This window comes from Prinia subflava, chromosome 6 (genome assembly GCF_021018805.1).
Source record: "Prinia subflava isolate CZ2003 ecotype Zambia chromosome 6, Cam_Psub_1.2, whole genome shotgun sequence".
Classification (NCBI taxonomy): Eukaryota; Metazoa; Chordata; class Aves; order Passeriformes; family Cisticolidae; genus Prinia; species Prinia subflava.
In genome coordinates, this window is record NC_086252.1 from 6,492,961 (window position 1) to 6,506,094 (window position 13,134).

Below are 13,134 nucleotides of genomic sequence, written 5' to 3' on the forward strand. Positions count from 1 at the left end.
CCACAGACTGGCAGAGACCAGCTTGTCCAAAACCCACCAGATTTCATGTGAAGTGAGGAGAAGATACCAGCTAAGTGGCTGGTTATAAAGGCAGTCCCACATGCTGGTCCCACACCACAGGTAACCCAAAGCTGATCCCTGATTCTACACTAAACCAACAAAAACTGTAGAGATGATTAAAAGCTAAATAGAAATGCATAAAGATATGTGGCTTATTGGTAAAATAAAAAAGAAAGGGGGTGGAATGTAGAGAGGAGAAGAAGGAATGACTTTATCTAAAGGTATGCACCAAGATAAATGTGCTAAATCTAACCCTTTATTATCAACTACCTTGGCAAACCAAGCATTCCTGGGAAACATCTGCACTGGCATCAGCTTATCCTCTTGGTGCACAGATACTGCAGCTACAGGGGCACAAGGAGGAATTAAATATCAAAGGAAAAAATCCCTCACTGAGCCCTGAGCATCTCTGCTAGGAAGTGGTTCCCCTGAGCACCAGCCTGCACTGCCTTGGAGGGGAAAAACCACAAGGCTGTGGCTCTAACACTAAACTCTCTGGGGCTGCAAGCGCTGCCTACTTGTCTCACTTCATCACAAAGCAGAATGAAGACCAGCACGTAAAGGATGATCTCCAGGGCCGTGGGTTCCTTCTGGAAATCCATGAGCAACACGTAGGCGAAGAGCAGCAGGAAAGCGATGTAGAAGATGACATTCCAGGAGAAGACCACAAAGGGGGAGGTGAAGAAAGACACATAATACAAGAAGAGTTTCTTACTCTTCTCCACAGGCTTTTTCCTGAGGAATTAAGAGAGGGGAAAGGTCTCAAAGCATAGCTTTTATGGCTGGAAACATTTGGTTCTTTAAAGCAGAAGTGAGAAGCATGCAAAGTCTAGCTCAGGATGTTACTTTAGAGGTAGAGACACCCTGTGTCCACTACCCTCAGGCACGTCAGTAAACTGGTGCATCTTCCAGCTTGGATGGGGGCTTGGATAGTGGAAAGTGTCCCTGCTCATGGCAGGGGCTGGAACAAGATAAGCTTTAAGGTCCCTTCCAACCCAAACCATCCTGTGATTCTGTATCTCAAATCCAAGCTCAGAGTGAAACACAAACTGTCAAAAGCTCATTTGGCTTTTTAATACCTTTATCTAAGACTGACTGAACACTAGAACAGCTTCCCCAGAGTGGCTGTGGAGTCTCCACCCTTGGACATACCCAAAACTGGACACAGTCCTGGGCAACCTGCTCCAGCTGACCCTGTTTGAGCAAAGGGTTGGATTGGATCATTGCCAGCCAGCCTGATTTGCCCTAAGATTCTACAACTAATTAGCTTGCTTTCCCTCTGAAAAATTTTCCCACTAATGAAAAGTCAGATGATTACCTGAATGAGATGAAACCACAGCCTATTAAAGGGAAAAAGAACAGGCACAGAATAATCTTCCAGTTCTTAGTGTCTCTTGAAATCTCTCCATACCATTGCTTGGAAAGGAAATTCTGCAGGGAAGAAGGAAACACCCTCACTTGGTCTAACAGCAATAAAATAACCTAAGAATGCTATTTTAGAACATTTGATTTGGTAAAAATAAGCCCCAAACTTTGAGAATTCAATCAAAAAACTAGAGATTTCTGTTTCAACAAAACAGAAAGCTTTCTGCATCAGTAACAGCGTGCTGGCTCCTTAGGGCAGCCATCCTCCATCTATGTGGTGAGGAGTTAAAAATGAGGCTGAGCAGGACTTGACCTGATTAATAAAACACTTATAAACCACTGCATGATATGCAATGCTCATCCACACTGTGCATGCCCAAAGCAGGAAGCACTTCAGGCAGTCTTTATTATCCAGTTCATTAGGATTTACAGCCCCAAGTCAAGATTTTTTTCCTCCTGATTTACGTGTGTGGGTAGAGGAGCCACACCTCCTGTCAGAGCACAAAAGGTTCATGTTCACCTTCCCTTCAGTGCCATTACCTGCACACCTGGCTGGGCAATGAACTGCTGGTCTCTGGCTTCCACTGCCAGTTCCAGACAGTTGCTCCCTCCCCAGGCTTCACAGGAATAAGTCAGCAGCTGCTCAGCCAGGTCTTCATCATTGCTGTAGCACTCGGTGAAAAGCTCTGGAAGAAAGAGGCAGCTCCACACTGAGCACCAGCTCCAATTTCCCACCGACTTGGGTGAATGTATCTTTAGTGTAATATTTGTAGTATCAACGCATGTAGACAAGAACCCTTTTCACATTTTCAGCACTGCAGAATGACAGTGCATCCCTTTGCAATCCCACTGGCACATCTTCAACTTTGGATACAGAATTCATGTCTGGATGGAAAACTGTAACACTACATCACACAGACAGCATTTATTTCTGCACTAAAAAATTGAGTAAAAAATGTGAGTTTCTCCTTAAATGACTCAGTAAATCTACTTGTTTCATCCTGTTTTCTTAAATTCCATTTGGCATTGATCTAATGAATTACAGACTATCCAAAATTAACAGGAGGGTTGAAAGAGTTAGAATCTGATGTTTTTTCACTGGGAAATGCACTGTTCACATGTTCACTCCTTAGTGTCTTGCTAAATCATCAGGCCTGAGGGATGTAGACGCCTTTTTAAAAGTCTATTTAAGCAACTTTTCCTTTGTGGAATAGGAGACACTCTCTGGAAATAAGCAAGATATTTCCAGCACAGCCTTGAGCTGGTCCTTATAAAGTCAGAATCAACAATCTACTTTTTACCTGCAACTTGTTCTCACTCCCCAAAAGTACTCCCTCTAATCTTAAGGGTAGTTTTTCCCAATCCTGAATACTAGCAGTACTCTTGTGGAAAGTTTCCCCTTTTCCATATTCTCCTCCCTGTTTGTGAGCACCCTTCTTCAGCCTTGCCAGTAGAGCTAAGTAGTTTTTCTTCCCCATGAAAGAGATTCTCCACCTAAAAATAAAAAAAACACTTCACAACACTTTTGAAGCCAAGCTCTTAAGACAGGACACAAAATTTCTACCTGGAACAAATGGTGGGGAAGGAATTTCCAAGCAGTAAAATCACACGTTGACATAAAAATGTATTTAATGTTGTATATCTAGTTTTTAATTCCCTGGTCTCTGAATCTTCCCACTAAATTTCTAAAGGACTCACAGAGCAGGCACTTACCTACTGCTCTTGTCTCATACTCGTTAGCGAGTTCCTCAGACTCACCAGCAGCATTTATATCATTCTTCACCTTAGCCATGCTCTTCAGGAGCTTACTAGCCCCCAGGGCTGCCAAAGTGCAGCCTCTGGTCTGTAGAGAGAGAAAAGTCATGCAAAACCCTCTGAGAAGGGAACATGATCGTGGAATCCTGAAACCACAATGATTTGGGTTGAGAAGGACCTTAAACACCATCTCATCCCAGTCCTCTGCCACAGGAAGGGACACCTTTCACTACACCAGGTGGAAGTCTTTAAAAGTTATCCTCCATTTTGCAGTTTCACAGTTCCCTGGACAGAATGATCTATTTGAATCTACAATCATTAAATTACTGTCTAATCCAAATTAGAAATTTGATTTCAATCTATACCTGGAATCAGAACCCATCTGTGCTGTGGAATGGGTGGGAACTTGGCATCCCAGCTTGAGCACAGATGACAACATACAATGGATGTGGACTGCTGCCTCACACATAGCCTTAGGAAATGAAAGTATAAAGTCCACACCCAGACACAAAATGGGCAATATAAAACCTACTGAGAGTCATCTAGCAATTATCTCTTGTGTTTGAAGTTGGATATGTGTCTTGGGTTATGTAACCAAAAAAAAAGTGTATTCTATTTCATCTGTAGAAAGCAGTTGGGGGATGGTTTCTTTTTCCTTTATCTCTTGTAACCCCAGGGGTAGGAGGGTGGATGCCTTCTGATAAAAGATCATCTGTTAAAACCAGGTGGGGCAGTGTTTCTGATCTTGTCCACCACTGCCCACCCTCTGGGAATATCTTCTGTTAATGGGACATTGAGGCTCACCAGTGACTGACCCAGTACATCATCCCATTGGGAGATGCTCCACCCAGTGGGGAGGAGCCAACCATTCCCTACCCAGATAAAAATGGGGACACAGGGATCCCAAACTTCCCTTTTTCCACTGGATTCCCAGAGGAAGACTGGACTCATCTCACCACCACTGAATCCTGTCTACAGGATCACCTCTGCTCCAACAGAACCCCATCTGTCACTCCAGGAGGATTTATTTGCACTGCTTCCAACACCCCAAACAGGGTGTCAGGTTGTATCTCTGACTCTGTCAGGATTTTCTAGGACTTTGGTTTGTTTGCTTGCTTGTTTTTTGTATTATTACATTTGCATTTTTAATATTCCTAGTAAAGGACTGTTATTCCTATACTTTTGCCTGAAAGCTCCTAATTGTAAAATTATAGTAATTTGGAGGGAGAGGGTTTTACATTCTCCATTCCAAGGGAAACTCCAGTTTTCCCTAGCAGACACCTGTCTTTCCAAACTAAGATAATGCAGAACCTTTGAAGGCAAATAAATCAAAGACATAGAACCCCACTGCACTGCCTGCAAAGAGGAATAAAGAACTCAACTTACTTGCTCCCAAATGACTTTGGACAACTCTTTCTTGTTCTGAAGAACTGACCAAATAAAGAGAGCTTGCAACGGGTGCCTTGTGATAGGACACTCCTCCTGAAAGAGAGAGCAAGAACTCAGACCTAAGCTCACCAAATGTTTTCAACTGGAACAAATCTGAACCTGGACTCTCCTGTTTTAGTATTTCCTTCCTTTCACAGCCACCCCCCACCAATCCCTTCTCTCAGCTCTCTGCCAGTTGTCACACACTACTGTGGGTTAGGTTATATTTGATATTTCTATCAAAGCCTTGTATTTGACAAGGAAGAATCAGCCTCCCTGTTTTTCCTGAAGCTGGCAATAAAGAATATTTGTGTAAAAGGCGCTTCCTGCTTTAACCACTGCAGTCCAAATAACCTCATTCACAACAGGATCAAACTGCTCATCACTCACTGAAAGCTGTATCTCCATCTCATCCTTGCTGTTCTTGTAATCTCTTTTGAGACCTCTCCGGAAATCCTCCACCATCTTCCACACGAAAGTGAGGAGGGCGTCGTTGTAGGAGTTCTTGGCTATCTGCAGGTTCTTGAATACCAGGCTGCTGAAGTTGTTGGTGTACAGCTCCCTCAGGACCTCTGTGGTGAGGAACTTCCGCAGGTTCAAGCCGTTTTCCAGGAAGAGCCGGACAAATTTGGGCCTGTCTTTCACCAGGGCTGTGAACATCACATCCTGTAGGTCAGCAGACTAGGAAGAAACAGAAAAGTAAACATTAGGGATCCCATGAGACATGTAAATCTTATCTAAGGCATGACACACAGTCACTGTCACATTTGCATCAGAATCAGGGTTTTTTCTATACACAATTGCCTTGGATGGATGGCCCATGGGCAGATCACCTTTCCAACCACTGATCATCCTGGAATGACAGATCATGGCTTTATGGACTATCCTGAGTTGGAAAGGACCCACAAGGATCATGGAGTCCAAGCCCAGGCCCTGCACAGACACCCCAACAATCACACCCTGTGCATCCTTGAGAGTGTTGTTCAAATGCTCCTGGAGTTCTGGCAGGGTCGGGAATGTGCCCATTCCCTGGGGAGCCTGGGCAGCACCCAACCCTCTGTAGGGGAAGATCCCTTCCCTGATCTCCAGCCTGACCCTGCCCTGACACAGCTCCAGCAGTTCCCTGGGGTCCTATCCCTGTCACAGGAGAGATGGGAGCTGCCCCTTGTGAGGAAGCAGCAGCTCCCAAGGAGGTCTGACCTCCTCCAGGCAGAATGGAATGTGACAGTCAGCGCAGGAGCAATGGAGTGCTCTTAACACAGAGGCTGAGGAGCTGAGGCAGTGCTTCCTGTTGGGATGGGTCCCTCCCCACAGCTCCCTGCACTCACTCAGAAGGGGGCTGTACCTCCCAGTTTCGGTCATTGGTGAAGATCTCATCACTGGCCAGGTCCAGCTGGTTCCACTCCAGGAGCAGCTTGAGCTGCCCGTTCCAGTTATCCCTGTCGTGCTCGTTGGTGCTGAAAGCTGCAGATGAGGAACAATCTCTGGGTAAAGACCAGGCATGTTTATCATCTCTCCTTGTCACCCTACCAGAACAATACTCCTTCCAAGTGGCTTTCCCCAGACTCATGCACATCTTCCCAACTGGGGGCTGGAGGCTGATGGAGCTTCAGGGATGTATTTCTGGTCCAAGACAGGCCACAAAGGAGCTGCCAGAACACCTCACAACCAAGATCAGCACAACACTTCCTTCAGGCTGCTCAGAGTCCTGCACCCTCTACAGAAGAGAGATTCTGCAGAATTCCCAATGGGGCCCTCCCTATCAGCATCCCCAAGGCTCTCCAAAATGCCTTCTCAATTCCCTGGTTTGGATCTTGCCCACACTGAGAATCCTATATTGCTGCTCTAGCCTGCCCACACCCCTTCAGAGGAAGGCAGGCTCCACACTGTGGCAGGAGCTTAGCTCCAGGGAGATGGCACTGCTCTAAGGAAACCTGTCCTAGAGAATAAACAGCCATCCCTTTTCCATTTATTATTAAATCCCCCAACAAACCCAGAAAAACAATTACTTGCCTTTGTACAGGGCAAAGGAAATGGCATTGCTCACAATTTCATCTCCAGCTTGTTCTATTTTGATCACTGTCAGTAAATGAGGGCTCTCAAGGACTTCTTTGATCTACAAAAAATTGAAATGTTCTGTTTCAAAGCTATCAAGGCTGTTTAGTAGCAGATTTCCTAGATCCTTTTAAAAAGAAATTTGCCACCGCATTGTAGCAAAGCTGCTTCTCATCTGTCTTGGGTTTTAACAAATTTAAACAAGCCCAAATACAAGTAGATAATGAGTTTGATTTAAAAGTCACCGAAGGACAACATTAATTATCCTCTGAACATACAGCAAATAACTGTGAGTCCCCTATGCAGATCATCTTTAACAAGAAGATAGAATCTCAGTAATTAGAAGCGACTCTTAAAGTAGAAAAGGTTGTGACAGCTGATATTCAACTTATGTCGAGCAGTTTCGTTTGTTCGAGAACAGTCTCTACCTCCTTGTGCTTTGTTAAGACCAGATAATTTCTCATATAATGCAGCTTTGTAGAGTTTATTTTGTTTTAACTCATAGAAGACAACTATGTACACTCCAAAAGAGCTCAGCAGAAGCTGTGAGGTGTGGCCAGACAGGGAACACTGCCTTCAGCAGCTCCACGCTTCACAGGGAAGAGATCCTTCTAGAACCTTCTCGGCTTTCCTGTGAGCAGACATGTGCTGACTCGATTGCAGCCCACCTAATGCTTTTGTTCCGATCCCTGGAGATTCAGAATTCTCCTTTTTTAAATCTGCACAGGTATAACATGACAAGGAGCCCAGCACACCCCATAGGTATCACCAGATAGCAACACCCTTGACTTGGAAGTCACCAGCTGCTCCCTCTCCCCTCCTCCCACAGCACCCCACACTCACCCACTTGATCCAGCTCTCAGTCTCCTCTTCTGAGAGCCTGGAAATGGTGCGAGGCAGGAACTTGAGCAGGCTCTCCTTGACACAGGAGGAAGCAAGGGTGCCTTCAGCCTCCACCAGGCTGGCAATGACATCAGCAATGCGCCCAGAGCCTTCCACCACCACACAGGGAATCTTGCTCTTGATGGCCACGTTGATGGACTAAGGAGACAGAGGGAGAGAGGAGCACTTGAAGCATGACTCTCACTAGAGCCTTGCTATTGAGTAAGGAAGCCTAGAAACAAAAGAAATCCACGGTCCACAGCATTATTTTTATTATTATCCACTCATACATTATCAGTGACAACTCTTTAAGGCATCATCCATCTAATCAGAGAAGGCTGTGGAGAGCCTCACAGAGACTGAGGGTCAGAAATCACCATCTGCCAAATTTTCATAGACTCACAGAACAATTTGTGTTGGGAGGGACCTCAAAGCACATCTTGTTCCCCCCTGACATGGGCAGGGACACCTTCCACAAGACCAGACTGCCCCGTTTTAGAGTGGATCAGCAGATCAGGATAATTGCCAAGTAGAAATGGCATTCAGGTCACACAACAGTGCTGCTCAGCTACAGTCACAGCTGGTTTATGGCACAGCATTGCTCAGCTGAGACCAAGGGTTCTGGATTTATTTGCTGGAGGCAGAAGTATCAGTGTTTTACTGAGAGATCACTTCTATAGTATCACATGAACATCAAAATCTAAAGTTACTAAAAGTCTCCAAGTAGCCACTTACATGATTTCTGACACAGCAACATCATATGTGGATTAATAGCAAGACAAAAATCTGCTGAACTCATGCTGGAAGGACCATTGACCCTCCTGGTGCAAAGACCACAGTAGGAGAGACTGATTTCATTTGCATCACTACGCTGAGAACAGAGTCACAGCATAAGCTGGCTGCCAGCAAATGGTACAAAGGAAGTTGATGCAAGTTATCACCAAGCACTGGAAAGACAGAACATCTATTAGCTAACAGAGTTTCTTGAGAACAAAAATAATCAACTTGGAGTCATCAAAATCATTACTGCACATTCCTTCTGTCAACTGGAGAGCAGGTCTCTGACAAAGGCAAGGAGGCTTTTCTTATCAGCTAGATGAAAGTGGTTTTCTGAAGACGGGTTCAGCTAAAGTGCATGTTTTACATCACAGGGAATTTAAAACAGAAGCCTGGAACAGTTTTACTTCTCCCTTGCTAATGCTGATTCTTGTCATCATGCACCTGTCACAGAAGCTGAAAAAGAGGGAGCCTTTCCTGGCCAGCAGTGCTAAGACCAAGGCATGGCAAGGACAGACATCCACACCATGGACTGCTGAGTCATTTGGGCTGGTCAGAGACTCAATTTACTCCTTGAGAAAAGGTTTCACCTACAGATGAGCAAGAGGGCAGGCACAGATATCTCAGTGCACTTACAACACTGAGAAATAAAAACTCAGCATGACATAAACCAGCCCCAAGTTGCACCAGGAGAAGTTTAGGTTGGATACCACAAAAAATTCTTCACTGAAAGGGTTGTCAAGGACAGGAACAGGCTGCTTAAGGAAGTCATCATCCCTGAAGTGTTCAAAAAATGCGTGGATGCAGCACCTGAGGACACGGTTCAGTGGTAAACATAATGGTGTATGTTGATCACTGGACTTTGGGATCTTAGAGGTCTTTTCCAACCTCCTGATAACTTCAGTGTTATCATGATCCTATAAAATAGCCAAGAGAGCGGCATGAACCCTTAACTGAACCATCATCCAGGTTCTTCCCAGAGGAACCTCTTGCCAGGAATTATGCATTTGATTTAACAAGGCTTTTACTCATTCTGCTTAGGCAGCTACTAAGTCTGTTATGTATCACTGTTCACCAGTAGGTTTGAAGTGTCTCCAACAAAGTGTTCAACCAAGTCTGCACAGCTACAGCACCTGGTAGTCAGTCAGCTCCTTCAGTGATGGCCAGATCCTTTCTCAAACATCAGCAATTTGGAGCTAAAAGGAAATGGACATATTCAACACAACCCTTTGAGCACAGCTTTCCTCTCAAACCTGAATGGATGCTTCACTTCATCTCAGGACCTCTGGTCAACACTGCATCTGTAATCATCTACCACTGGGCAAAGATAAAATTCGTCATGTGAATGGAACCAAACTCACAGGAAATATACAGCGAGGCTGGGGTAATGGTCTGGAATTTCACATACTGGTTCAGACCAACTGATTAACACCAGCAAGGAAGTGGTAGCAGAGAACATGCTTTGAAATCACGTTGTTTATCCTCCTGACAAGCCAAGCAGTTTGATTAACCTCGACAGTAACAGAACAGCTCTGGTCAGAACAGGAAGTATCAAGGTAACAGCTACAAACAAAATAATCATAAATATCATGCTGCTTCAACTTTATTTTTGCTGCATCCTACTCTCTTGCAAAATCCAGCCCCTTTCCCAGCTCTTTAGTACAGGCTAAATCAGCTCTTCCTGTAGCTGGTCAGAGCTTGTCCTCACTGTTACTGTTCCCTCCCCACACAGCCTGATTCCACGTCTCTTCACTCTGAAAACCCTGGGTCAGGTCCCTTTGCTCCCTCAGGTCACTCATCTTCACTCTGGCAAGGGGAATGGGCAAGTAACAACCCTGGTTTTTAACCCTGAGAGAGATTTAGAAGTCATCTCCCTTTCTCCCTTCCCTCAGTGTCACTTAGACATCCTGTTTTAAGAAACTTCTTTGTTCTGTTCATCCTCCTGCCTGTCATCTGTTTGAAGATGATGTCTGGTCCTTCCCTGTGTAGGCTTAGAAGGGTCTAGGGTCAGCAGAGCCCCCCTGCCCTACTCAGCTGCCAAGATTTAAACCAGGTCTAGAGCTAAACTAGATTTAAAAGGTGGCCTTTCAGTACTTAAAGGGGCTTATAAGAAACAGGGAGAGCAACTTTTTACATGGGCAGATAGTGATGGGACAAGGGGGTATGGTTCTAAACTACAAGAGGAGGAATTTGTATTTACATTAGGAGGAAATGATTGACTGTGATGGTGCTGAGGTCCTGGCACAGGATGCCCAGAGAAGCTGTGGCTGCCCCTGGATCCCTGGACACGTTCAAGGCTGGGCTGGACAGGACTTGGAGCAACCTGGGATAGTGAAAGGTGTCCCTGACCATGGCAGGGGATGGAACTAGGTGGTCTTTAATGTCCCTTCACATTCTGTGATGTGGAAAAACTGAGACAACCGAACTGTCCCAGCCAATACTTTTCCAGGATGTCAGCCCAAGGCAGAAACTTTGCACAGAAATTTTAACAGGAACAAACTTCATAAGCTTAAATTGCAAAAAAGGTCCTTCTGTAGCAAGTGCTAGGCAAATTTCTGTAAATAATAGCACTGTCTACTTCATCAAGTCTCTTTTGGAGTAATCAGTGTTCAATATTACAGCAATATCCCTGTTGCCATTCCTGGAAACAAAAGAAATAAACTTACTTTCAAAGTCTCCTTCCCACCACCTTGGGCAAAACACACAATTGGGATCTTCCCACCGTAATTAGATTCTGTAAAATATACCAAAAGAAAAAAGAAGAGAAAAGATCAAATCAATTAATGCAGTTTGTACTCAGGAAAAATAAGTTGTTCAGTGAAAGAATTTCCAAGCCATTCATGCAAATACTAGTTTGCTGTTGACTTTGCCAGAATGGCTAACAGCTGTTTTTAACAAAAACTTAGTTTTGCCCAGCATTCTGCATAGTTGACTTCAGACACCCTTCTCCAACAGAAGCTTTTCCTATCTAGAAATCCTAATTTTTGCTATCTTGGAAGTCCTTGGAATGGAATTTTATTGTATTACCCGCTCCTTTGACCATTTTGAGTCTCAGAGAAAGGTTCTTATCACAAACCCAAGGCAGAGAGCCTCTGAGTTGACATTTTCGATCGTAAAAGAAAGGTAAGAATTCTGTAACTCTAGGAGCTAGTGTTTGAGAGACATTCATCTAAACCCAAACAACAACATGCCCAAAAGCTTTTAAAGAATTTGCTGCTAAGGCTTGTGATTTCTTTTTTTCGCTTTGGTAAAGAAGTGGGTGAAAGAGAAATTATTAAACAGCAGGCTGCATGCAGCTCAATCACCCTCATAAATAAATATTTTGGAAAAAGCATAATTTCAGCTCCTGTGAAACTGTGCTCCAGCTACCTGGAATTCAGTCACATGTGAGGTGTATAGAGAAGGTTCAGCTTCCAAGAGTGAGGGAGGGAAGGCTAAAATGGCTAAAATGAAGCATTTGCTGTGACACAAAGGACATACAGAAGGGAAGATGAGGGAAGGTGTTGCTCTGCAGAAGGCAGTCACTCCTGACAGAGCTCCATTGCAGTCAACACGCAGATCCCTTCCAGCTCAGCAACCACAGAATGCTGCCACTACTTTCTTATTCCAGGAAAACCACTGTGGATCAGCCCAAAGCATGCACAGACACGAGGAGGAGGATACCTGGGATGACCCGCTCTGAAATGTACTTCTCCAGCTGAGTCCGCACTTTGGCCTCGACCGTGGGGTGCCCGTGGGTGCCGTTATCAACCAGCAGGAGATGGGTGTGGTTGTTATCCAGGCAGTACAGGGGGTCTCTCTTCAGGTCATCCATGATGTAGTGGGCCAGGTAGCTCCCCTAGGGGCACCGAAACAGCGTTTGACAGAGATTCAAGGACAAGACACACCCACCCCATTTATGCGTCGGGACAATTTTTTAGATGTGTTCCATCACGCTTAGTGGACAAGAGGCATGGGGGGATACCCCACTGCATGTGACAGGCAGGATGGCAGTGTCAATGAAGATCTTAAACAGCAGCTGCAGCAGGTACCACGTGCCTTAGCTCATGGGAATCCCTACTGTGGGGGAGTGCACGGGGATTTCAGAGCTAGACTAACCATGGGAGAGGTTACTCCCCAAAGCAATGCTGGACATGGAGTTAGAGCAGCTGAACTCCCACAGAGACATGCCAAAATCTGGCACAGCTGAAATCCTCCTCAGCAGGCCTGATGTGTGTGACTAACTTGGGCATGAGAATTTTTTACTTTCCTCCTGTTGTGGGAAGAGCTCCCAACGTTTTGAGGCCGAGCCTCCTCCTTCTTTCCCTACCAACCCATCCGTGTAGCACTTGAGGACGTGGTTTAATGGCGAATGTGGTGGTAGTGCTGGGCTGACAGCTGCACCTGGTGATCTTAGAAATCCAAGGTGTTCAACCTTGAACCTCATTAATGATTCCACGACCCTGTGTTCCTTACGTCGCTGTCGGCCGTGCGGATGAGGGGTTCCCGGTTGGAGATCATGCCCCAGGCCGCGATGCCGATGGCCACCACGTTCTCCTCGGAGCTGCGGCTGATGGTGTTGTCCCTGACCACCTCCCCAATGTACTTCATCAGCCCGTAGTGCGTTCCCCCAGTGAAAATCCAGGCGCCTGGAACAACACCCAGTCACCTGGGGGAACACAGCCAAACACCCACCCTCCCACGGCATTGAAGACATAACCCAAACCCCTTTTGTGACCTGGGGGGGTTTATTCTTCAATTAAGCACAAAAAAAAATGCTATACAACTCACCTTACATTACCACAGGCATCCCCTGACTAAATCCCAATCCTG

The 13,134-nt window shown here is 45.4% G+C and overlaps 1 protein-coding gene across 1 annotated transcript in view; it reads right to left on the reverse strand.

Annotated features, from left to right (window-relative positions):
- Positions 1-13,134, reverse strand: part of TRPM8 (transient receptor potential cation channel subfamily M member 8) — a 42,164-nt gene that overhangs the window by 16,856 nt on the left and 12,174 nt on the right. Inside the window, exons 8-19 of the mRNA XM_063400008.1 lie at positions 12,778-12,950; positions 11,986-12,160; positions 10,989-11,056; positions 7,507-7,704; positions 6,622-6,724; positions 5,954-6,072; positions 4,999-5,289; positions 4,567-4,662; positions 3,139-3,268; positions 1,966-2,111; positions 1,379-1,491; positions 579-795 (exon numbers count right to left, since the gene is read on the reverse strand). Of these exons, the coding sequence (XP_063256078.1) occupies positions 579-795; positions 1,379-1,491; positions 1,966-2,111; positions 3,139-3,268; positions 4,567-4,662; positions 4,999-5,289; positions 5,954-6,072; positions 6,622-6,724; positions 7,507-7,704; positions 10,989-11,056; positions 11,986-12,160; positions 12,778-12,950 (1,829 nt within the window). The remainder of the gene's footprint in view (positions 1-578; positions 796-1,378; positions 1,492-1,965; positions 2,112-3,138; positions 3,269-4,566; positions 4,663-4,998; positions 5,290-5,953; positions 6,073-6,621; positions 6,725-7,506; positions 7,705-10,988; positions 11,057-11,985; positions 12,161-12,777; positions 12,951-13,134) is intronic.